Source organism: Botryllus schlosseri, chromosome 14, assembly GCF_051294905.1.
Source record: "Botryllus schlosseri isolate E-star chromosome 14, Bs_hap1, whole genome shotgun sequence".
NCBI classification, from domain to species: Eukaryota; Metazoa; Chordata; class Ascidiacea; order Stolidobranchia; family Styelidae; genus Botryllus; species Botryllus schlosseri.
In genome coordinates, this window is record NC_137249.1 from 3,382,641 (window position 1) to 3,409,219 (window position 26,579).

General features: G+C 39.5%; 2 protein-coding genes across 4 annotated transcripts in view; both read right to left on the reverse strand.

Moving 5' to 3' along the window:
• LOC145455941 (uncharacterized) overlaps window positions 1-19,322 on the reverse strand; it is a 46,186-nt gene extending 26,864 nt beyond the window's left edge. The window contains exons 1-8 of the mRNA XM_080333972.1: window positions 19,262-19,322; window positions 18,843-19,010; window positions 18,516-18,634; window positions 18,192-18,309; window positions 18,014-18,124; window positions 17,478-17,597; window positions 14,943-15,095; window positions 14,772-14,874 (exon numbers count right to left, since the gene is read on the reverse strand). Coding sequence (XP_080190098.1) covers window positions 14,774-14,874; window positions 14,943-15,095; window positions 17,478-17,597; window positions 18,014-18,124; window positions 18,192-18,309; window positions 18,516-18,634; window positions 18,843-19,010; window positions 19,262-19,322 — 951 coding nt within the window. The 3' untranslated portion in view covers window positions 14,772-14,773. The remainder of the gene's footprint in view (window positions 1-14,771; window positions 14,875-14,942; window positions 15,096-17,477; window positions 17,598-18,013; window positions 18,125-18,191; window positions 18,310-18,515; window positions 18,635-18,842; window positions 19,011-19,261) is intronic.
• The window catches only part of LOC145456189 (kallikrein-6-like), a 33,513-nt gene continuing 12,339 nt past the window's right edge, over window positions 5,406-26,579 (reverse strand). Inside the window, exons 7-9 of one of the 3 annotated variants that reach the window (XM_080334274.1) lie at window positions 6,363-6,515; window positions 6,171-6,278; window positions 5,406-5,545 (exon numbers count right to left, since the gene is read on the reverse strand). In XM_080334274.1, coding sequence (XP_080190400.1) covers window positions 5,535-5,545; window positions 6,171-6,278; window positions 6,363-6,515 — 272 coding nt within the window. In that variant the 3' untranslated portion in view covers window positions 5,406-5,534. The remainder of the gene's footprint in view (window positions 5,546-6,170; window positions 6,279-6,362; window positions 6,516-26,579) is intronic. The other 2 variants (XM_080334273.1, XM_080334271.1) reach the window with 2 other exon arrangements.

Sequence of the window (26,579 nt, forward strand, 5' to 3'; positions counted from 1 at the left end):
AAGCTGAAACTATGTTTACCGGCATACACCACTTATAAATGATATGTTTGGATTTTTGAATACCCACGCGCTGCTGCGAAGCGAAAGTCGCAATTTATTCACCAGCGCTTTTAAAAAGCACTTATGACGACGAGGTGGACTTTTTGAAGTTGACTGCGGAAATTGACAGATTCAGGAGGCTGGTGCGGAGCAGTGAAATCAAGTTTGATCGTAGTGCATCAAAACTGATTAGGTCTTATTTACGTTCTACCATGAATGATGGTCGGCTATCAGCTTTATCCATTCTGTCTATTGAAAGAGACTACGTTCAAAAACTTGAATTTGAGGATATTATCGCTAATTTTGCGTCTGCGAATGCCCGAAAAGTTTTTATTGACAAGACTGCTTGAACATCGATATATGTCGAAATTTGCTGCGGTCTACTTAGGGGCGGCATTTTGAGCGAGAGCCACGGGCGGCAGCACATGCTGCTACGCCACTGCCCTGAACACGCGTTTATTCAAACAACTGTGCAATTACAATGACGAAGTATTTGAACGTTTGTTGCTGCACACCGAGGTGCGATGGCTTTCCAAGGGAAACTGCCTTGCGCGATTTTACTCGCTGTTCCAAACTGTCGTGGAATTTTTGCAGAGCTGCGACTCAGGGCTTGCGCATGAAGTTCTGGTTTCGAGAAACGACATCGCTTACCTGACGGACGTATTCTCCAATTTTAATGAGTTGCATTTATCTCTTCAAGGTAATGAGATCAATCTTATCAAGGCAAAGTCGGAGCTGTCCGGGTTCAGAAATAAGCTTGTATTGTATCAGCGAAATTTAGCACGACGTGAATTCTTCCAGTTTCCAAGCCTGCAAGAGCTTGATACCAGTACCGCCGGCATACCCGATATTGACGTCGAAGTATACAGGACTCATCTTGAAAAACTGCATGAGGACATGGTAATTCGATTTACGGACATCTTCCAGTTAGAAATTCCTAACTGTATACTAAATCCATTCTGCGACATATCCGAACACGGAATTTTTGAGGAGAAGCTGATTAATGACTTTGAATCATCCCTCATGCTTCGAAAATTCAATTTGACTTGAATTGTGACTTGACTCGTGACTTGACTTGACTTGACTCGACTTGACTCGAGTCATTTCCAAAAAACGAGTGACTTGACTTGACTCGAGTCACCTTCGAAAATCAATTGACTTGACTTGACTGGAGTCACAATGTGCAATGACTGGAGATGACTCGTGACTTGAAGGTAGTGACTTGATCCCAACACTGGTGTTTACCGGAAAACTGATCGACAGATGGATTCCAAAAATTTGCAATCTTCGACGGAAAATGATAAGAATAATTTCCCATAAAGACAGTGAATGACAGTGTTGGTTATATTCTTTGCAATTATTTCCTGCAAACTTCGACCTACGTTGGGGAAGAATAAGAAAAATACTGCATCCTCGCATTAAAAATGCCACATCTTTTACCGTCCTGAGGCACGTATCTCAAATGTCACGGACGTAGCGTGTTGTTTCAAGACTGTAGAGTATAACATCGTTGAATATATTTCTGCAACGATTTTCTGCAAAGTTCCACTAACGGCGAGAAGAATAGGAAAATACTGCAACCTCACATTCCAAATGCCACATGTTTTACTGCCCTGGGGCACGTGTCTCAAATGTAAAAGACATGAATTGTTGTTTCAAGACTGTATAACATCGTTGAATATATTTTTGCAATGATTTCCTGCAAACTTCCACGAACGACGGCGAAGAATAGGGAATATACTGCAACATCGCATTCAAAATGCCATATCTTTTACTGCCTCAGAGCACGTGTTTTACAACAGTGTAATAATGTGGCTGATTTGTAAACGAACCATGACTTGTTTATCGGAAAAATGATCGACTGATGGCTTTAGAAAATTTGCAATCTTCGACGGAAAATGATAAGAATCATTTTCCGTAAAGACAGTAAATAACAGTGTTGGTTAAATTCTTTGCAATGATTTCCTGCAAACTTCGACTAACGTTGGGGAAGAATAAATAAAATACTGCAACCTCGCATTCAAAATGCCGCATCTTTTACTGTGCTGAGACCCGCATCTCAAATGTCACGGACTTGGCGTGTTGTTTCAAGACTGTATAACATCGTTGAATATATTTTTGCAACGATTTTCTGCAAAGTTCTACTAACGGCGGGGAAGAATAAGAAATATACCGCAACCTCGCATTCAAAATGCCATATCTTTTACTGCCTTTGGGCACGTGTTTTAAAACACTGTATACAACGAGAAATGTGGCTGATTTGCAAACGAACCATGACGTGTTTACCAGTGTTGGGATGACTCGAGTCATGACTTGACTCGAGTCAGACTCGAGTCAGCTATTTCGCATGACTTGACTTGACTCGAGTCACTTCGCAAAATGACTTGACTTGACTTGTCTCGGCGCTTCAGAAATGTGGATTGACTCGTGACTCGGAGCAAAATTTACTAGTCAATTTCAAGTCAAATAGTAAACGGTTTCGATTAAATCGCTGAATCTTTTTGATGTTCGGATCGTTCGCGATACGCCGGTGTGACTTGTGAGCCTAGCATCGGACGAATCCACCGACTCCACGGACGTTGCATAGCTAATAATCTGGGTGTATCTGAATGCTGACAGGCCAAACGTGGGGAGGGCCAGAGGACAGTTGTTCTGCAATGACGAGCTTTTATGGAGGACCCCAAAAAACATCAACTTAAAAAGGCTGACTTCTGTAATTATTGATGAGGCTCCAGCCATTGTAAGAAAAGAAAAGGGGTTTATTGGTTTGCTCAAAAGAGATTTCTTCCTCCACAGATTTCTTCTCGTATCACTGTATTTTGCATGAGAGGTGGAGAGCTCAAGGTGACAATGGCATCATATCACTAATACCTTCGAGTCACAAGTCATCTCGAGTCATTGCGCATTTTGACTCGAGTCAAGTGAAGTCAATCGATTTTCGAGGGTGACCCGAGTTTAGTCGAGTCACTTGGTTTTTTGAGGTGACTCGAGTCAAGTCACGAGTCAAGTCACAATTCAAGTCACACTGCCTTTTCGGAGTACGAGGCATGATCACTTCATTGCATTTAGCTAGCTGTTTGAAATACAGATTGAGTGGTCATTTATTTTGAATTGAGGAACTAATATAAAGCTAAATATACATGCCAAAGTGCGTTGTATCGCCCACACATACGCAGAACTGCAAAACTATGGAAGTAACTGTATATATAGCCTCAGTCTATAATTATCAGTCAAAATAGAGAGTAGAATACGAAACCTCAAAAAATAGATAGGAATCGATATGATGCAAAACACTACCCACTTACACATCCATGAGATACGTGATCTATGAGATGCGTTTTATTTATAAATTCATGTGGATAACATCGTAGATTATATTGTTTGCAATAATTTCCTGCAAACTTCCCCTAACGGCGGTGGAGAATAGGAATAATACCGCAACCTCGCATTCAAAATGCCATATCTTTTACTGCCCTGGGGCACGTGTCTCGGATGTCAAGAACACGACGTGATGTTTCAAGACTGTATACTACTAGAAATGTTGCTGTTTTGCAAACGAAACACCACTTGTTCGCTGGGAAATGATCAACAGATGGGTGTAGAAAATTTGCAATCTTCGATGGAAAAGTATAAGAAAAGATTCCCGTAAAGACATTCCTAATGGGTGAACAACTGAACTAGCATGCCAATGCGAACATTTACATTTATAATATATGCAGTTAAATTTTTTGAATTCATGTGGATAACATCGTTGATTATATTGTTTGCAATGATTTCCTATGCTTGCGGCTTTGTGCGCAATCCACCCAACGCTATGCAAATGACTCGGGAACGTAATGTGGTGAGATAGCGTATAGTGATACATTCACGATAAAAATGAAATGCAAGTGCCAAAAAATAATTGACTTTGTAAACAATTTTGACAATTTTTTTACCTAACGCTACAATTTTGACAAAATTTTTGACTTATTTTGACATGTCAAAAAAGAAATCGCCCTAGTTATGAGTCATCATAGAAATAAGCAGACCTGGGAGTTAATCAAAAATGACATTCAATTTGTTTACACAACTATGACATAGTGTTCTGACACACTACCGCAGGTCGATCGCTAATTCGCAGAAATGTTGCGTCCATGTTGGTACGTATAGTCGTATAGATAGGGTTGCATTTAAAACAAATGGTTGTTTAAAACACTTTGTTTAAAACATGTTTTAAACAGTGTTTTAAACCATGGCCTTTTTAAAAAAATTGAGTTTTTTCAAGTTGTATAATTACGCCATAATTATTTAAATATTCGACGATTACCACCCGATGTAGCCGACGTATACGATATGGGATGGTTGGAACCCTGGAGATAGTCGGTTCAAAAGTTTTAGCACGTAGATATAGATCATTGGTACGAAATGAATGTTCTGATAATGATTACCGCCGACCGTAAAAATGCTGCAAGACGATGTAGTCCTGGTTAAAGAAATTTATGGTCCGTATATGACAGGGGTTAGGGAGCCTATTCGTCAAAGGAGTTATTTACCCTATATTTTCAATTGCTAATATCAACCCACTATTATGTCACAATTGAATATGCGTGACGTCGTGGCTTAGAATGAAAAAACATGTTAAAACAAGAGCCTTGATTCAAACACGTTTGTTTTAATTTGATTTTCTGTTTTATTCACAACCCTACGTATAGACGAGACGTACGCGGCATTAGGTCTCAAATCTCCCGCAGTGGGAAACAACTATCAAATCGATCATTCTCGCTGATGGGATATGTCTTAGCACAGTGGTTCTTGATCGTCACCAACCTGCGGAACAGTTACGCTAATCCGCCTTCGCTGAAATCCAAATTTTCACTTGGTCATAAAAACAAAATCCTGCCTCAATACAGATCTAATACTATAGATACTAGTGTGACTTCTGTTGTTTTCTTTAAGATACCAGTTAAAAAATGCAAGCCTTCACCTTGGAAAGTCTCATCGTATTGTTTGGTCGAAACGTAACAGCGCGATATCAATTGGTTAATTACAAATGAACTTATAGATATTGGAAATAGAATTGGCGTTGCAGAAGGACGGGATTTCTATTTCTAACAGCAATATCCCCTGCGCACACCACTGCACGCGACGTACCTTCACAACAGTCACAATTCGATTACTGATATGGCATAATTACCTGCAATCAATGATGGTCAAGACGGACTTATCATCACAAATTATATGTATGGCTTGGCTGTGTGTCCGAACACTCTGCGTCAAGTTATGAAACACTACTGCAAGCAAGGTATTCGCACATCTGTGGTGTGCCCACATTTTTCATTTACATCTTACAATACGCTTAACACACATAAATATCAAGAAATACACGGTCTCGTAAATAATTTAATTTTGATCAGCAAGACATAAGCCGAGAAGCAGTTTGCAATTGTGGTGCCATGATTCGTGGCCATTTCAAGAAACGGTTGCGTCCCGATGGCCGCTGATTAGTCTTCGTTCTTTTAGGTCATTTCTGAAAAGAATTTTAAAACGGTATAGCATCTTTTCATATGCAATATTCCTGAAGATATATCTGCGGGCGTTATGGGCCAGACTTGGACATCTAGATATTTCTATTTGTCTAATTAGACTAATTAGAGCGAAATGCCGGTAATCTAATTCTAAACTAATTTTTGAAATGTTTCTATGCTCAAATTTGAATCCTATTCTAATTTCTTGTTTTCCTGAAAATTCTACAGGAGAACTGTATGGTGCGAAACGAGCCAAGCTTGCTGTACAGACATTTGCCAGTCTCATGCTTACGAGAATGAACTATATGATTTGATATGAAGTGAACTTCATTCGATGTCCAAGTTTTCGCGAATTTAGTAATTCTATTTCTAGTCTAATTTGTAAAGAAAACTGTTTAGCTTCAATTCTAATTCTAATCTAATTCGGAATAGCTGAAAGTTTCCCAGGGGTCCAATTCTGTTTTGGGTTTTATCGACCATGATGTATTCAATGCTTGGATAATATTTTATGCATCGATAGTTTCTATATAAAGTGGTCAGTTCTAGAAACTTGAAAAGCATAATCGTATCCATGGTTACACGGAGCTTTTATAATCTCATCATTGCGAATCTACGATCATTCCGTACTTGAGCATTTCCCACAAGTTCGCGTGCATAGCTTCCAAGCTGTATCGCATAGTTTGTGGTAATATTTGACAAGGACACAGTCTCTTCTTCTATCTTTGCAGTCTGACACTGGCAGAAAATATACGCGTATTAGAGAAAGTCACAGTGCTACAGTGAGCTGTGAATTGGGGATTATTATGGAGGCCTAGGTACCTGGACATATTTTCAAAGAGCATTCGCGTTTCGACGGGCCATAACCACATGTTTTCAACGCCACTTCCTTCCCGTAGTAAAAGCATCTTCTTCTTCTGATCCCGACCCCGCATGAGACTGAACATTCGGACCACGAACCCCAACGTGGTATTTCTGAAACGCAATACAGTCGCGATATCACAACATAAAGTGTTAATACTATGATTAATCATATTTAGATTGGCGGCAAAATAATGAATGACCTCTATAAAATTGTTTTCAATCAAGTATTCTCATATTTCATATCATAGAAAGCAAATCTTAGAGAAAAATATTATAGCCCGAGGCGCATAAGGCGGAAAACGGCGACATGTGCCACTCAAACCTCACTAACTCGATTCACATCTTGGAAAGAAAGTTTTGAGGTACTGGGTTAGTTATTTCGTAATCAGAAGCGTTACATATTGAAAGCGATGCTTTAATCTTGATGAATACTGTAAACTACCAATCTAAACGAACTCTTTTATAGGTGCGACAAGGCTACACCACACCAGTGTACTGTATTTAAAATAAAAAGATACATTACTTTGTCGTTCGCATTGCATTTATGGTCAGTAATAATAAGCAGCAAGTTCGCGGCTTCAAAACCGTTTCGAGTCATGCAAGGTCTGCGTAAACCTGTTTCAGAAAATTCCACCCATGACAGTGATCTCAATCCCCCCGAATACTAATTCCTACATCAGAAACATCCGAAGTACGCATGGAAGTGATCCAAAAACGTAGCCACCTGATCAACTAATAGAAGAAGACATAATACCTATTGATATACAGAAATGTTATTATTATCGTTGACGTATACGGTCGTTGCATTAGGCTATAGTAAGGCGGTAAAGCCAAGTCCCTAATTACAAGATGTTCCCTTGCTGGGAGGTGGACCTTCCATAGTTTCTTCTATCCAGTCCAAGTATTTTGATACGCTTGTGTAAATCCCTGGTTTCTTCTCTGACCCACAGTCTTGAGCGCCGTAACTGGTAACTTCCATCAATATCGATGCATGGAAAGCGTTCCTCCTGCAAACCAACGGCCCACCGCTATCACCGCCACAGGTGTCTGATCCTCCTTCCTCGTGACTGAAAAATACGACCTTGAAATCAAATAACGTATTGTTATAATCTTGTTATCAAATTTATACCCGGCACAAATTGTGTTGTTTACAACGGTGATGCTTGCTGAGCCATACCACGCCTCGCAGACATCTCGGTCTACTAATTTGACTGTAGCTTCTTGAAGGATATCCGGAAGACTGCCATCTGTATAAAGATAGAGGGTGACATCTTATTCGTCGTAATTATGTTATAAGCGGTACGTGCCAATGTGTTATTGAACTATAGAGGATGTATACTATAGTTCAATATATATTGATCTATAATTGAACAGTAGAAATCAACATCGTAGTCATATATCCGACGAGTTTTGTTGGTGGTCGTGGCAGTGGAGCGGAACACGATTGTGACGCTTTACTTTCTCGATTGAGGGCATGACGACGTCATAGAGTGATTCTTATTGGTTAGCGTTACCATGCTATTCAATTGTACTCTATCCAGTCATCAGGCCTATATAACGGGTGGCCAACCTTTTCGGCTAAAGGGCAACGTGAGATTTACGAATCATTCCGCGGATCACTTGAATATTAATGGCCTTTTTTAGTCGTCCGATAGGAGTGAACCGGATGAGGTAACGGTGAAAACAAGATTTATCTTACTACGCGTCAAAATCAATATGACAACTCTTAGCCCAGCGGTTTTCAACCTCGGGTTAATTTTAATACCAATACAATCAAGTGAATCAACAAAACAATGTCACATTACAACCTATTCTCCCTAATTCCTAGCTCAAATAAATACAAATCACTCAATGAATCACATGAATAAACAAACGACTGGAACGAAAATGCCTCTGAAGCCACGAGGGCAAAATCGTCACAATGGGCGCCAGTGAGCGTGATGGCTCATGTACAAAACGTACCATTTCTCGTGTTACAATGTGGATGATGATTCACAGACCAACATTATTAATGTTTAGGCGTTATCCTTCATCACCTTGATTGACATGTTCGTCATACAACCCATTTTCTTTTGTTCGTGTTGTTGTTATTATGAGTAAAAAAAATCAAAAAAAAATCATGATTTGAATTATTTAGTCGATTAAAATCGATTTTAATCTGGGGAAAATTGATTTTAACTGGAACCCTAGGCCCGACTATCTGTCTGCGAGTGGAGACACGTTCTCTCATAATTGCAAATATAGTTACACTCATTTCTGTAAATGGGGCGTATTCTAATTTTAAGTTTTCAGGACGGGTAACAGTACTAAAAGCTGGCAATCGAGTGACAATAAATCTCGCGAAGTGGTAAGAAAAATTTCAAGTCAAATAAATCTGCCACGAAATAATCGACTTTGTGGTCATATACGAAGATCTACAAAAATGTGGCTGGCCCCAAGCTACACAAATGCGTCGGAACTGATATTTTAATCATCAGCATTCCACATTTCGCGGTGAGTCCGGTCAAATTTTTGGTTGGCCTTGCAAGTTCATGATAAATTAATTGGTTAATTTATTTTTTCATAATATTACCAATTTCGAGAATTACCTCGCCGATCAATCAAAACCTTCTTGCGAGCCACGGGTTGGCCGTCCCTGGCCTATATGTTAGCGAAATTTCCAAGCGACTTGATGAAGCGCTCGACTAACGTCAATGACTATATGTGACCATCCAGCATCTTTTTCATGCTGAAAGCGTCAGGGAGATTCAAGAAAGGCAAAATCGGGTATCTGACATCTTTGATTCCAAATCGAATGTATTTCGAACCGAGGATTTAAGTAGCATTCATTATTAAGTCTTACATACTGCGAATGGATTTCAAAATTAAAATTTATACCTTTTACACGATCAGCAGGAAAATGATGCCAGTTACACTTAACAAAATAAATATTGAGATGTATGTCAATGATATCAACCAAACTATTTGTATAGAGCGCATCTGTACAATGAAAATGCTAAAAAAGATCGTTTGTACGAAAATAATAAAACCATCGAGGTTTCAGGGCTGCCATGATGGAATGAAAGTGTCGCAACGATAATTTCTGTCGATAAAATAGCTCTTTGCAATTAGGGATGTATATAGCTTTGGTATTCGAAAAATCAGACGTTTTGTGCTCGAGCTGAATCGATACAATCAAGCTCGACTCTAATTCGATGAGGGGTAGGGGTATACGTCCTATTCGTAGAGTGTGCTAAGTTTGTGACAGGATAATGGTCGTGAAGTGATACGGTATATGACTTATTGACTATAGATTAAAAAGTAGTATGTCAGTATAGTATGTCAGGAATACAGAAGGGTCCAAACCATCATTGTATGGACTGAATTTAAGTGCAATCTGCTTTGTGCGGGTCAATGAAGAAATACTTCCTGCTAATTTACGTTCATCATATCCCCATCCTGTAACGCTGCATGCTGTTCCATTGGCAAACCGCGTCTTCCTTGACGGTAATGCTACAGTTCTCACGTTCGCTCGGAGAACCACCGGTCGAGTCAATTTTATGAGACAGATATCGTAGTCCAGTGTGTAGGTATCGTAATCTTAGGAACAGAATGCAGCAACATGTCAAACAGACGAATGACGGATAAAAGTGACAGAACCCTAACCGCAGACGACCACTATTTTAAAACCTAATTTCACGACCCGGTTTCACTTGTTGCATCTGGACATTCCTTCGTTACGTCGATTATTGCAATACATTTCATTTCTACCTTCATCTATGGATCATCATTTGTTTGGATCGGTCGTGGAATTTGAGTTCAATTCAAAAAGTGGTTTCAATAACTGTCCTTAAGTTAGGAGCAGTTACAAATTGTGTATACTCCACACACACTGAATGTCTCTTATCTTCCCTTGATTTTTAGGAATTTTCGATGCAGAATCGAGTATCTCGGTACCATATCTAATTCATCAGCCAACATTATTCTAGATGGATCATGCCGGTGTTCTCCAGAACTTTCAAGGCTTGTCTTTCGTCCGTTGCACATGCTGCATCTTGTGCGGGGCATCAGTCATGTGCGGCCGCAACTGCAAACAAGAGTCGTGATTGCCTGCCACAGGCAAATCTTGAAGTGATGCTGCGAGTGAAAGATCACTTCATGGACTATGGTACTAACAAAGCAGATAAAGCGTTCAGAAAGATCAACAGTTTGCTGGCAGAGACCAATCCATCAATCAAGATGAAGATGCAACTATAATGGATGGTCCCGAGATAAATCAACATGTTTCCTCGCTACTAGAACAGATCAGTAATGATTCTAACGACCCATCATTACCACATAGGTTAAACGTTTTCAGCTATGTTCACAGCCCACATTATGAAAGTTTAAGCGTTATCCTTCATCACCTTGATTGACAGTGTCGTCATTCATCCCATTTTCTTCTGTTCGTGTTGTTGTTGCTATTATGAGTAAAAAAATCAAAAAAATCATGATTTGAATTAATTATTCGATTAAAATCGATTTTAATCAGAGGCAAAATGATTTAAACCGGAACCCTACTCGTGATGGATATAGGGTGATAGTAGTCCGCTGAGGTGGGGACTTTGCCCTTTTTCGCAATTGGGCAGACTATAGCATGTTTCCACGATACTGGCAATTTCCCCGTCTCCCAGGATGCATTGTATAGTTCGAAAAGATCGGTGCGGTCGGAGGATGATAGATTTTTCAACATCGCATACCCTATGGAGTCCTTCCCGGGGGAAGTGGATTTTCGGCTACACAAAGCTTGATTTAGTTCGGCAAGAGTGAATGGGACGTTTATGTACGATTTCCTGTGCCGATCTGGTTCGTTGTCAGCGGTGATAGTCCATGAGTTAATCTTTGTTGAGTGATCCAGTAATAATTCTTCATAAACCCCTCTTGGTTGAGTTATCTTGTCAAAGAAGGACGTCGTTATTGTTTGTTGTTGTTTTGGGTATTCATGAATCGTGATATCTCGGCTACTTTGGTAAGTTTACACCAGGCCAATCATTTTGTACCCGTATGATAGTTTTCATTTAGTTGTTCTTTTTTAATTTTGGTTTCATACTTGCTATAATCTTTTTGATTTCTACTTTTTTGAAGTACTAAATGCATCAATTCAATTGGCCGGTCATAGTAGCTCCTTCATTCATTGGCAGTTTTCAATTCTATGTAAGTATTCTATTAACTGCATTGTTTGGTCACCTTAGTGATCGATTAGCTCTTGGTCCTCACTCAGGGTTGTAACAAGTCGCAAGGTTTCGAGTCAAAAGTTGGTCCTACTTTTATATTTTGACCTGAGCCAAGTCGAGTCACCAAAATATCACGACTCGAGTCATTGCAATCCTATCATCATTCCTTAAAAAAGTGTAAACTTTTGCCTTTTGAGTTCCCGTTGCCACTGTATTCGTGATAACTTTCACACATGAAAATCACATCTTGAACTTGAAGGAGGACAGTTGCCTGTTATAAACATATTTTGAGCAAATAATTACATGTAGGGGAGATGTGGTACCGATGGATGACTGGGACCGAAAATACTTGAAAAATTATCCATGATAATTCCATGCTTATTCCATGCTTACACACCGTGAACTTCTCTACAATTGCATGCTGACAAAATCTTTCCCCACATACAAAAAATTTCGACGTGGGCGAGTTATGGGGTCTCTGACATATGTTTTCTGTTTTGGGGCGTGTAAACTAATTTTCGATCGATGCATACATTTTTCTTTGTAACCTTCAACACGAAAAAACCCGCAATCATTTGTAATGTGAAGTGTAGGTCTTGTATCAGGCTATATAATGGCACATATTATTTCATTCAATACCTTCCTTGAGTGGAATTTTTTTCGATTCATGTATAACATTCATGTGGGGACCGATGATACAATAGCAAAATCAAGCAAAATAATCACGCAACAACTTGAACATACCTTCATACAGAAACCCTTTATGTAATAATTGCATGCGATGTTTTATCGCTATAACGAGATATTTGGAAGTCACAATATCGATTTACGGGCGATATGTATGTACCCTCAAATTTAAAAGTTCGAGCCTAAATCGAAATGCGATATTATGGCAACATTTGAGTTAATATTAATTCTATTTTTTGACGGTTGCGACCAAACATTCTTCTTTGGCATGCTGTAGCTTAGATTATATTATACAGCAAGAAAAGATGTCACATCTGAGTTTTTGAGAGTATGTCTCGTAGGTCCCCGGGTCGTGTGCTTTTGGACCCACCGGGTAGGGACCGATCATACGTTCGAGCAACAAATTTTGAACGTTCATAAATATTCTGACAAGACGGATATTCATGTATATATGCGCGATTGGGTAGAGCTTGTATCAAGTTGTTGAGCCAGCAAAAGATCTAATGTTATCGGCTGAACATTTTGGGGTCAGAGTTCATTTTCCAATTTTTGCTCCATCGGTACCGCATCACCCCTACACATTCCATTTAATATGACGGAGTCTGTTACACATGCAAAATGTAATAGTTCAGGTGAGAGGGGAGGGGGGTCTGGGGGCGAATTCCCTCAGAAGCTGCGTTTATATAGATATGCCCCCTCCCCCCCAGAAGTTTTGCCTAGCCCCCTCAAAATCCTAGGGCCACCACTGTGTATAACGTTTCGAGATACCACATGGACGTCAATCTATGTTATACTCAAAACGGCGTTACCAATACAGGTTTCATTTTCTGATTCATGTTTCAAGATATTCTGCAAACTTTACTCTATTTGTTATTACCAAATTGGTTACCAATATATATACCGTTATACCTGACAACAATGTACAAAACTCTAACAATGATACTGGTAAAACGAAGAAAATCTGCTTCCACCAGAGCAAAAAGGGTGCAGTGAAGGCACCCTTGGCTATAAAGAACACCTGCTCCCTGACAAAACCATTCCTAAAAACTGCAAGAGGAGACACGCTAACCTCAGCATGGCATAGATAGCCTTCGATTCAGTCTCCCACTCAAAATGAATTCGATCATCATCAGATTTATTGAGAACTCAATGAAAAATTGGCATACAAAACTGTTGATAAAGCATGATCAAGGAAAAACAGTGGCCTGTCTGCCATGTTAAAAGATATTGAAATCGCCCAAACGTTTTTCAAATTTTCAATTTCAAATTGGTATTTCTGCACTGGCAAATAATTTTTCACTGCGGGGTGGCATTTGTATTGTGGGGTTCAGATTGCCAGGACAGGAACATTTGGACAATTAAACATATATGTATATTTATCGAAGTTTTCGGTCAGCATAAGGCCAGTCCTTTTCGGCCAAGGTTTTCCCGCAGCCAATCGTTCTGGCACACTTCTCGGAGTCGCATGCTACATGGCCCAAAACTCCATAAGTCTTAGTGCGGCGCGCGGCGCGGTAATGGCCGACAGCGAAATGCCCATTTCTATAAATCACGCGTTTTTTTTCTTGGGGGGAAGGTACGCAGTAATCAAGAAATGTAGCAACATGAAATTGCGCTACTCGAAGAGCGAATACTCGAAGTCAGTTATTACTCGCAATGATTACTTCAATCTAACTCATCGAAGATATGTTTCAGTTCTACCCAAGAAATGATGCATCGTCCCACGGGACAAGTGGTTTTAGCTTGCAAGCAACAGCAAATTGTCGACTAAATAGAGTTAAAAACCACGAACTCTTCGCTTATTCCTTGAAAAGCCCTCGGCTGGGGCGCGTACAGCAGTTTGAGAACCAATGTGCGAGAGTTGTCGGAAATATTGAGACACATCTGAAGCGATTGGCTGTTCAGTGTTCATGTATGATATATCAACGGCGCGTGAAATCTCATGTCCTTAAGGACTGATTCTTACCATCTCTCCCCCAACTATGTTAGTTCACGCTATACAGCACGCGACTAATCCAATCTAAACTGGTATGATATCATATTACGCAAAATTTAGTCAACTCAGGAGTTTTATTCTTGACATTTTATTGCATTGCAATTTAGTAATGAGTATGTATAATTCAGTTTGAGATAAAGTTATTCATCGTCAGTCATTCGTGCTGTGGTCATTGTGTGAGTTCTCCGCTTGTATACCATGTCTGAATGAAAAAGCGTTCGTTAATTTCGTGACAAACCCATCCAGTAAAACGCCAGGGGAGCTAAAATAATGTATTCTATCAAATATAGAACAATATCCCAGAGGTGGGAAGTTGATAACTATGTCGAAATATTCTTTTGGGGTTTTGCGTAACAGTGATAGAGGTGGGAAACGATATTTCGGGTATAGTGTTGATCGTGACTTGATAACTAGGAACTACATCTATGATTGAAATATTAAATGTACCCGATTCACAAGTAACCTAAGAATACATGGAGAAAATGCTCTTACTTTTAACATTGGTCGCAAGTCTTCCTGCATTTACCGTCTACCTTGCCGCACAGTCGGTGAAATAATTTGACAACAAGGCAATCAGTTCTTTCATCTTCACACGCTGGCGAGGTGAAGACAATTAAGTTAAAACAAATCCCCTGTATTTTACTATATCAAAAGGCTTCTTACGAGGACATGCGGGCATGGAGCAATCTTTTTTCGACGGGCCGTCGCCACATCTGCTTGTTTCAACTACTTTTCCTCGGTGGTAGCAGCTTCTCGTGTTTACACCGTTACCGCATGTAACTGAGCAGCTTGACCAAGGTCCCCATCTGGCTATTCCTGAAAGCAGAGGTAGAAAATATTTCAAGGGGTGACGAATTAACACAGTAAAACAGTCTTAAATGGCATGTATAGCTTGGATGGCGACCAAATCGTGGTGGATTCAATACGCTAAGATAGCTTATGTAAACGTAGAGTGAGAGAGAGATACAGAATCTTTATTCGTATATATTACATATCAACATTACACCACAAAAATTTAACACAGTGAAATGCGACATGCAAGGTATAGACGGGAGGCTCGATATGACAAAGAGCCGAGCCACCCAGGACAGCAGCAATTTTCACTGTTGATAATTAATAAACAAAAAAATAACGAAGGAACGAAAAGAAAAACAAGACACAGTATCATGGAACAATTCGAAATACAATTTAGCGGTAGGTAGAGATAAGAGAACGAAGACATTGTTTTTTAATGCACAAGAGTCTAAATTACGGAGATTAGGTGGTAGCTTATTCCAAATATTGACATCAATAAAACTGACTGAATGATAGAGTCGTGTTGCACAGATAGAGACAAGTTAGAAGAAAATCTGGTCTGATGTTGATGGGTTTCTGTAGGTATGTTGAACAGATTATCAAAATGTGGTGGAAGTTCACCCAGATGATATCTACGTATGGCTCAGTTTTGAAAGATTTGCAATTTCTGCAGATGTTTTTTCGCAGCAGGTCCCCAAACTAAGGTCCCATAAATGAGATAGCAGTGAATTGAGGCATAGTACACTGGTCTGAGAATTTGATGAGGAATTAATTTGGGCGATAGAGAGCCCTGACACCACGCGAGATTTTAGTTTTTATATTGTTGATATGATCAGACCACCCAAGTTTATCATCAATAATAATGCCGAGATATTTAACTGTTTTATGTGTATCAAGATGTGCGTTATTTATTATAATTCCACTGCGATTCACTTGTGTATGAAAGACGACAGTTTTGGTTTTGGAGGCATTGAGCTGAAGTTGGTTGGATGCCATCCATTTTGACTCTGACGATAGCTTTGTGTTAATGCTGTGAAATGCATCAGATAATTTTTGACCCGGTATAACTAGACTGGTGCAGCAAACAGCGTGATGTCATCGTCCAATAAATGACCAATATGATTGATGTGAATTATGAACAGCAGGGGCCCTAGAACTGATCCCTGAGGTACACCAGTCTGTATGGGTAGTAATTATACACGCGTTGTTCCAATATGAACAAATTGTTTCCAACTATTCAAGTAAGATTCGAAATACATTTTTGCAAGTCCACGTATACCATAGAATTCAAGTTTAGCAACTAGTTTGGAATGATTGACACAGTCGAATGCCTTTTTCAGATCTAAAAACACGCCAGTGGCAACATTTTTAGAATCAATGAGCTCATATATTCTTGAGGTGACCCGTAATATAGCTTGAGAGGTTGTGTGGTTATTTCTAAAACCATATTGATTTGAGTTTGAGAGATTCATTTTATTAAGATAACTGTGAAGTCTCTGAAATAATATTTTCTCAAGCAGAGTGGCAAACGGTGACAATATCGAAATGGGTCTATTGCTGCTTGCGTTGGTTTTGTCCCAGCATTTAAATACAGGTACCACACGCGCAATCTTCCAGTAATCAGGAAATATTCTTGAAGAAAATGAGAAAATGAGAAATTGAATAATTTAGCGATGGTATCTGCCAGGTGTATTCCAATGTGTTTCACAATAATGACAGGTAGTTGATCATGATCTTGAGCTTTATTGTTTTTCAGTGTAGATAGAATACTTATGATTTCATGGAATAGCGTCTTTGGGAAAGCAGATGTTTGGCGTTTTAGTAGCGCAGATTCCGAATGACGTTACATGCCGCGAAACATGCAAATGATTAACTACATTTGGCGATATTTTTCAATCCATTTGATGTACAATACACGAAGTACGTAGATTATGAAATGAAGTAAGAAAGCACGCATAGCACTTCCAATACTCCTTATCTATTATTATTCTTATTGTTGTTGTTGTTGTTGTTGCTTATTATTTTTTTGATTGGCGATTACAACAACCCCTTTTCCGCCTTATCAATCACTTTGCATCGAAATGAAATCAAATATAGGAATGTTTGAACTGGATAGCCTACCTATACGAACCCGTGCATTTTAAAGGGAGTACGAACGGCCGTACGTACAGTGCAATTACTTGGACGGTACATTGATGTATTCATCAGATTCACCTCATAGCGTCAGCCGTATCCTGTAAATCTGTCCTTCAGCTCTTTTCGGTACCAAATTTTCAATGGGAGAAAAAGAGGTATATTAACCAATCCTCGTGGATATAGGCTACCCCATGACACCTGACACAACTAGTTACAGTATACGACGAATAATATTGAAATAAATCGACCTGTTAAGTTCATTCTTACCGAACGAGACTTCTCTCCTAAGTGTCGTGACCATGGCGGCCGAGCTGCTTGGCTTTGCCACGACGTGCACAGGGGAAGCAGTTCTTGCCGCTAGACGGTAAAGCGGTGGTATGGCATCCTCTGTGAAATGATAGAATGGCGAGGTTTAAATAAAAGTAGATTGATGTAGGCATTTTTTTCATATCATGTAACATGATTCAAATCTTTTTATCTACTGCAGATAGAATTTCTATGCTTCTCATTTAGGAAACGGAAACGGAATCAAAATAGAAATGACGTTTAAAGTGTAAACTTCATATGAGCTGCACCAGATAATAAATTAATAATATGTATACACCTATGAAACGTTTATTCAACTAACAACGTCTAGAACCTAAGTGGAAAGGAAGTATGAAGTGTAGGCTATTTATCAATCTGATGAGATGGGCTTCTAAACTCAGCGTTTGGCATGGACTTGAATATATTTTCTCTACCACGTAACACAATATAATGCCATGAAGTATTACAGGGAATACTATAGTTCGATATGCCTGTACCTGAACCGAAGGACTTCTTTAGCTCATCTATGCAAAGTCTTGGATTCGGAGAGGTGCAGTAAGACGGGCACGTCCCACAGCATCCAGTTAAAATCGGTTCGAAGTCACAACCTGCACCACAATATCAACTCTTAGGATATTGCATTCATAACTATATAGCTATCGACAATTTCATCACCTCTATCCGCGAGAATTTGGAATACAGCCGAGAGCAGTATGGGATTCTTTGGAGTTGCGTCCGAGAAGAAGAATATCTTGCACCCGTCATTGACAAGGGGGATACCTACTGCGAGTTTCTATAAATTTTAATCGAGTTGTTATGACTGTCGAAAAAATTTCCCATCACCCATGCAATTTTCTGCACTTGACTGTACACGTACAGTATATTGTACTGTACAGCGTACACATTAAACGATTCTCATGCAAATCTATAATATTCCAACTGTGGGAATAACATTGCACACACGAAGGTGGAGCCACTAATACATCAAACCCAACTTACTTGCAAGCCTTTCATTGCCAGCTCCGGGCAATCGCCGCCACCACTGGCCGGTAAATACCCGTTGACTGCTTGAGTTATCAAATTAGTATTATCAGTAGGTCCTGTAAGAGCTCCGATAGCTGCGTAAGGAAAGGTGGAGTAGTTTAAAAAACCAATTCAGCATTGGACAAGAACAGTGAATTGTATTCGGGTTGTCATGAATTTCCATTCGTCTATATACACCATTTGTACTCACTAGCTATTGCTAAAGAAAGCCACAATCGTTTACAATTTCGTAGTGCGATCATCCCATGTTTGCCTCTCTATGAACCAAACCCGTATGCTTACTTGGATCGTTGAAGGAGACTGAAAGCCACTCCCGTACGACATTAGGAGTGTCGCCGCATATTCCGAGACTGCTTACGCACTGTGTAATCCAATCTTTGACTGCCACAATCTCGTTAAACATCGATCCTGTGTTATCCACGACGAACCCGATGTACTCTTTCCCATTCACTGCATGGGAAACGTAAGGTTATTGAATTTTAAAGACGCAAAATGAATCAATATATCGAAGCAGCAATATGCTCGGGTGTCGCTCGAAATAATATCCTGTATAAATCATTTTTTCATACAAAACTATTTATGGACTACTACAATGTATACTCTTTTTACCCGGCGGATTTGAAAGTACACTGCAAAGTTTATTCGCGAACTGTTTGAATTTGAATCGTGCAAATCATCATAAAAACGGTTCACGCACTCACCAATGGTAGAGCATCCGACTAAAGCAAGAAGAACGATTTTTGTCAATCGAGTTAAAATCATCTCTTTCCGTATAGTTACTATATCTATTTTGTCTGTGTGCTGGTATGTGACAAAATACAACTATTAGTCGACCAAGATACACATATACACACGACCAATCATGCGACATGCATATACAGTACAAAAGAGTTTTTTCATGAGTATGCAATTGTCCTATAGCGTAAGGCAGCTCAACGCATAATAACAAATGAGTATATCGTATGCTTATTCATAGCATTTGCACAGGTGATCGAATTGGAACCTACTGATGCATACAATGATCATTGCATATTTATACTTTTTGCCCCTCAAGAATAGGAAAAGTACCGCAATCTCTTATTCAAAATGGCCAACCGTCCCTGTAACTTAGCGGTGCCATATATTTTACTGCCCTGGGGCGCGCGTCACGAAAATGACGTGGTGTTTCAATACTGTTTGCGCTTGGACAATTCGGTGTTTTGCAATCGAAACACGACTTATTTACTGGTAAAATGGTCGACAGATCGGTACGGAACATTTCTCATCTTCGTCGGAAAATTATAAGAAAAAAATTCCGTAAAGACACTTTCACAAAGGATGAACAACTGTACTAGCATGCCGATGCGAACATTCACATTACCAAAGACATGCCATTCCATTTTTTTAATTCATCTGGATAACATCGTTGATTCTATTGTTTGCAATGATTTCCGGCTAGCGGCTATTCACAATCCCCGTAACTACGGTTGCATATAAAACAAAAATGATGGCCCTCCTTTAAAACATGTTTTTTATTGTTTGTTTTTTTTTGTTTTTTTTCTCGTTTTTTAGCCATATCGCCACAAATCTTTAATTGTGACGTCATAGTGGAATGACATTGACGATTGTTAATATATGGTGAATATGGCTCCTTTGTCTAAAAAGGCTTCCGACTCATGTCTTAGATGGATAAAAAATTATCTTCGATCATATTTACATCGTTATGCAGTATTTTTACGGTCGGCATCAGCAGAACATCTATTTCGTACCAATGATCTATAAATACGTGCTATAACTGTTGAACCGACGACGATTTCGACTGTTCCGACCATTTACCATTTCATATCGAATACTTCGATTATGTCGGGTGCAAATCGTCCGTAACAGGCTCATACTACATGTTTATTTGAAAGTATTTACACAATTATGACATACATTATACAACGTTCGGAAAATGGCATTGTTTTAAACATCCGTTTACAACATGTTTTAAACGAAGTGTTTTAAAACGATATTTGTTTCAAGTGCAACCCTAAACGTAACGCTATATGAACATGGCTCGGGTATGTGTAGAAGTCAGAGGACAAATCTCTTATAGTATTTCATCTATGTGACATTTTTTATGAGTACGGTTACCCGCGAGTGTTCTACATGATTTAAATTCTTGTGATTGATTAAACAAGTGATTAGGGACATTTACTTCAACTACGTGAAAGTGTTTGCAATGAAATTAGGAATCTATCACGGATATTCACGGATAAATGCCTCGCATTTTGTCGTCTGGTATAACAGAACTTGTTACCAACAATTACGATCCAACCGAACTAGAATAGCGAAGGTCTGCCTTGACTACACTCACAATAGTGATCCACAACGTAGGCCTGTAATGTAGTTCACAAAATCAGTATATATTTCAGAGTTGATAGTTAGCGTTGTAGTAGAGACACTACCATACAGAAGGCACTCTATAGGCCGTAAGTGGCAAAAACCTGCACTCGCAGTCAAATCGAGTTCTGTAGCAGGTCTTGTTGTTCTGTTATTGCAAAATTACCTTGTGATTGAGTGTGCCATTAACCGGCCTGAGAGATTTCTAGATTTCTATTCGAACCGCTCGGATACATGTCTAAAATTAAAGAGAAATGGATTTTAAGAATCTCCGACAACTTCATTACAGTTGTGCATACCAACAGTCGTTATTTCCAATGAGTAATCGAATGACCTTTATTGGGCAAAACGGAAACTCTATGCGATTTGATAAAACCTCAATAACTTGGTGATCTCGGGACTTTCCGGGTCAAATCCGACCCTCGAGCAAGTTAATTGATTCAGAACAACTAAAAAATGCAAAAACATTCCGTCAATGTCGCGTCGACCGTATGTATTTGAATTTACGGAAATTCTCGTATGATCAAATTTGCCTACAGTCCACAGACATACATATGCGTCACCTGTGTGCTACAGGCCTGCTTTTTATGCCCTTTCGATCGACTGTTTTCGAGATAAATTTGAAAATAATTATCTGGATACGAAGACGTAAATGCGATGTTATGCGCATCGCGTCAAACTTCTCGTATTGATTTACTCGCAACTGCTTGCAAGATAACTATTTCATTTTTAAATTAACGATACTGTTTAGATATGTTTTGTGGGGGTTTTAGAAAACAAATGTTTGCAAATCCATTTTTTTCATGTAATACGCGTATCCGCCATTACAGAATAACTTCAAGATGAGCTGCTAGATCGAAATGAATATAGGCTGGACGTTATATTGGTGCCATACATGATGCGATCATACCCAAAGATATCGTGGAAATGGATTTTGGGCACTCGTTTGTATCAAATCGACGGCGCGAGTTTTCAAGACACGCACCGCGTATTTCCAGAAATGCAACTACAGAATTCGCTTTGAAATAGTGAAAGACCCAATTTCAAAATATACAGTAAAATGTTATTTTCAAGAAGGGTCATTTTGTTGCTGTTTATCTCTAACCCATGGTTTAATATTTGCACGATGATATACCCAAATGTTGACTAAAACGGGGGGCTCGCGGGGGGTCCATGACGGCCGAAACGGGGTTCCGCGATGATAAAAAGATTGAGAATCCCTGCACTAAAGAGTATTTAGAATAATGTCGACCATGCCTATTTCGTTTGTCCTTGTGAAAATGCTGTGAGTCGATCGCGACTCCACAGATATCTCATTTCCATACGATACGACCAATCGAGGTTTACTGCCTTCCGCAGTGCAAAATACTATCGAAGCATTCATTCTCGTTGATATATCAACTCTTAGCGACCAGGAGCGTATCATTTCAGTCCTCGAATCATTCATCTCTTTTCATGTTATCGCTATCTTGTTGTGTTTTGAAACTATGAAATTACTAATAAACCTAGCTTAACTGAACTTTAATACAAGGCTCATGCCTGAGGAATTGATCATACTTATTGTTTTTAATCATTTTTGCTTTTGTAGCATCCTGGTAATTGATTAATGTAATGGCTCAGTGATTGCATTGTTTGGTCACCGTTGATTGACTAGTCTGAGCTTTCTTCGTGGAAGCTGGTAGAATGTTCTTCGCGTTTCTGACTGCACGTGGTTTGAAGTGTGAGGCAGTGTTGGGATCAAGTCACTACGTTCGAGTCACGATTCATCTCGAGTCATTGTAGATTTTGACTCGAGTCAAGTCAAGTCAGTCGATTTTCGAAAGTGACTCGAGTCAAGTCAAGTCACTCGATTTTGGAGGTGACTCGAGTCAAGTCACAACTTTAGTCAAATTGAATTTTCGAAGTATGAGTGATGATTCAAAGTCGTAACATATGCCAGCTGTGTGAAAGACAAATTAATTAGTCATATATCTTGAATCAAATAGCGAATATTAAGTTAAAGATACATGAAAAAGGCGTTGTATCGCACACGCACACGCAGAACTGCTAATAAAATACGTGAGTAACTGTAAAGTTACATGTTACAGTCTGTTATCTGCCAAAACAGAGGGGCGAATACAAAGCCTCGAGAAGCTTAAACAAATTGATATGGTACAATAATACACTACCAATCTACACATTCGTGAGAATAAATGCATAAACTATATTCATTCGATTTAAATCATACAACAGGGTTGGTAAAGGTGAGCCATGCGCAATGTAAGCACTGAGCCGTCTAAGAAATAGAGATACGTTGTTATTAATCTACTTACTACTACCACAACGTAAGCTGAGATGATTTCGTTTGCGGTCAATTTATTTGTGATGTAACAATGGAGGACCAGTGAAACAACAAGGGAATGACTGGTTGCTCTCACAAGTGTCACCGGCGTATCGCGAATAATCCGAATATACACATGATACAGTAATTTAGTCGACACCGTTTACTTATTGATGACTTGAAATTGACTCGTAAATTTTGCTCCGAGTCACGAGTCAATCCGCATTTCTGAAGCGCCGAGTCAAGTCAAGTCATATGAAAAAGTTGACTCGAGTCTGACTCGAGTCAAGTCATGACTCGAGTCATCCCAACACTGGTGTGAGGTTGTACACCGAGCGAGATAGTGTAATGGATATGCGTCCGGCTTCTCGTGCGGTAGGTCGTGGGTTCGATCCCCGGCCGGGTCATACCTAAGACTCGTAAATTGGTATCCGCAGCTATCCTGCTAGGCGCTCAGCAATCTCTCTCTCAGTAGGGAGCTTTGCAATGCTTGTGCACTGGGCAGTTGCAGTGTAGCGTAGTACCTGTATATCTGTGTGAGGTACTGATTGGAGTATTTGGTTGTATTTGAAGATTTGGCTTGTAATTGAATTGGTAACTTGTAAATACTCGTGGGATGTTCTTGATAGCATGCTGGTGGTAGCGGGTCAGCGGGTAGCTGACGAGAGGGGTTCCGAACCGTAAAACAACGACGTCCCTATTAGGTCTACAGCGCCGTATCAGGGTCGCTACACTTTAAACACAACGCTAGCAACACCGTATAGCAACGCAAACAGAACCTACTATACCCCTGAGGTATATCTTGGGTTGCATTTAAAACAAACATGTTTAGAACAAAGCCCTTGTTTAAAACATGTTTTTATTGTGTGTTTTTGTTTGTTTTGTTTTTAAAGCAATGACGTCACGAATATTCAATTGTGGCGTCATAGTGGAACGACATAGACAATGGAAAATGTAGGGTAGCTCCTTTGACGAAATATCTACGTACTATAATGGTTTAGCCGACTATTTTGAGGGTACCAACCATCCCATATCGTATACGGCGGCTATCGGGTGGTAGTCGTTCTGAGGCTCATACAACATGTTTTTTGGAAAGCCTTTACACAATTATGGCATAATTATACAATTTTTTTTTAAAACGGCGTTTGTTTAAACACTGCTTAAAACATGTTTTAAACAAAGCGTTTTAAACAACCATTTGTTTTGAATGAAACCCTAGGATTAGTGTATTTGACTCGTTTTGACGTATAATAGAAAGGGCGTAAAAGCTCAATTTGGACTGAAAGTGTTGTTTACCTGATTAACAATCTCACTTTATGGTGAAATGCGATAAATACTGTTATTTTACATTCATGGATTTACAGTGCATACCATCAGTTATCAGGGTTGTAATGACTCGAGTCAGACTCGAGTCACGATTTTTTTGTGACTCGACTTGACTCGAGTCATTTTCTTGAAATGGGAAAATGACTCGACTCAACTCGAGTCAATATTTGGATTGACTCGACTTGTACTCGAGTCATTACGCATGACTCGACCCAAGTCATTGACTCAGCTTATTTTATATGACTTGAAGATGAAGAAATTTGCGAATCGTAATGGTTAGATCAACGCATCTGACGAATTCTGCCGACATCGCTATTTGTCACCACTGCTTTTGTTGCACTCGTCTGATATCAGATATGCCGCCGTAAAAACAACAGACAATGTTACATAGTAGCAATGCATATTGCATTGTACAAAATCATCCAGTGATGAAGAGTTAATAGATCCTCCGCAATCAAAGTACTCAAGACTTTTCAATTATACAAGCAAACAATCGAAGCAAAGTTCAATTAGAGCTAGTGAAATGACTCAGATGGTGAAGTAGGCCTACTAGGAGGAGACGCTTAACACGAGCCCAAAACTGATTATCTCGATGTTCTTTTGTTTCCTGTTTTCTTTTGCCCTTTTTATTTAATCTAATTGAAAAGTCGATATATATATATAGGAAGATACTGATAAGCTTATGTGTAGATTTGATGAAGCACTCACGCTGACAGAAAAGCTGGCTAAGACACTCAACGCCAACTACGATGCACTTCTCCGCTACGCACTCGGCATCCACCACCCGGAGCACATATCCACCAATGCTCTGCGCAAACTCACAAAAACGGTCCCATGCCGTTTGCTGGCTGCTGAACGACGCTTACGCTTAATCGGTCATCTAGTGCGGCATCAAGACGATCAACCAGCCGCCGCCATCATCAACCACATTCCGACGGAGCCATGGCGCAGAGGTGGCTGGAATAGAGCCTCATGGCGCTCAACAATAGAGACCGAGCTAGCGCAACGCGGGCTATCGCTCGAAGACGCCCACGACCGCCCACGCTGGAGGCGCTTAATAAGGGCCCAAAACTGATTATCTTGATGTTCCTTAGTTTCCTGTTTTCTTTTGCCCTTTTATTTAATTGAAAGCCGATATATATATATTGAAGGTGGTGATTCTTTGCATTTTTGAGCGACTAGAAAGAATGAGTATGCTCTTCAGTGTGGTTCAAAAATGCTTGTCAATTCCTGCATCTGGTGCATACCAGTGGAACGTGTATTCAGTAGATGTGGATTTATTCTAACTAAGGCCATACCGCTTTAACATATCTGAGGATCTCCTTTCCACTTTAGTATTTTTGAAGTGTGACTCATTGATTTGATCTGCTGTCTGTGAAAACACACAATAGCCTCCGTCCATTTGACGTTTTGTTAGGTATGTGCATTGTGCACGTGAGTAATAATGAATGGCTGATGTTGTGTGATGTTTGTACAATAGGGCTGTTCAAAATTACTTCTTTTTTATTTTACTTGGTGGCTACTTGATAAAATTGTTATGTTGCATTAAATGAACATTGAATCTGGTTAAATTTTAAAAACTACCTAAATAAACAGGTGCCAAGACTCTGATAGAGACAAAATAAGCATGTTTGGCAAGCAATGAATTCGATATCACCCAAGCAGGATTGAAAACATGGGATGAACATAACTTCAATACTATAACTCGGACTTGACCCTTTAAACGGTGACTTGGACTCGGACTCGACTCGGTGATGAATTGAAAATGACTCGACCTGACTCGACTCAAAACCACAAAAGTAAGATTGACTCGTGACTCGGAACCATGCGACTTGGCAGAGGTGATCAAAGTAGTCAACAAAGCTACTCAAGTAGAAGTAGAAGTAGAGACGAAAAAATCTACTCAATTACGAGTAGAACTACTTCTTCCATAAGCAACCTAAAACTACTTGAAGTAGAAGTAGCATTGACTGACTTTAAATCTACTCAAGTAAGTAAGTAGTTGTGAA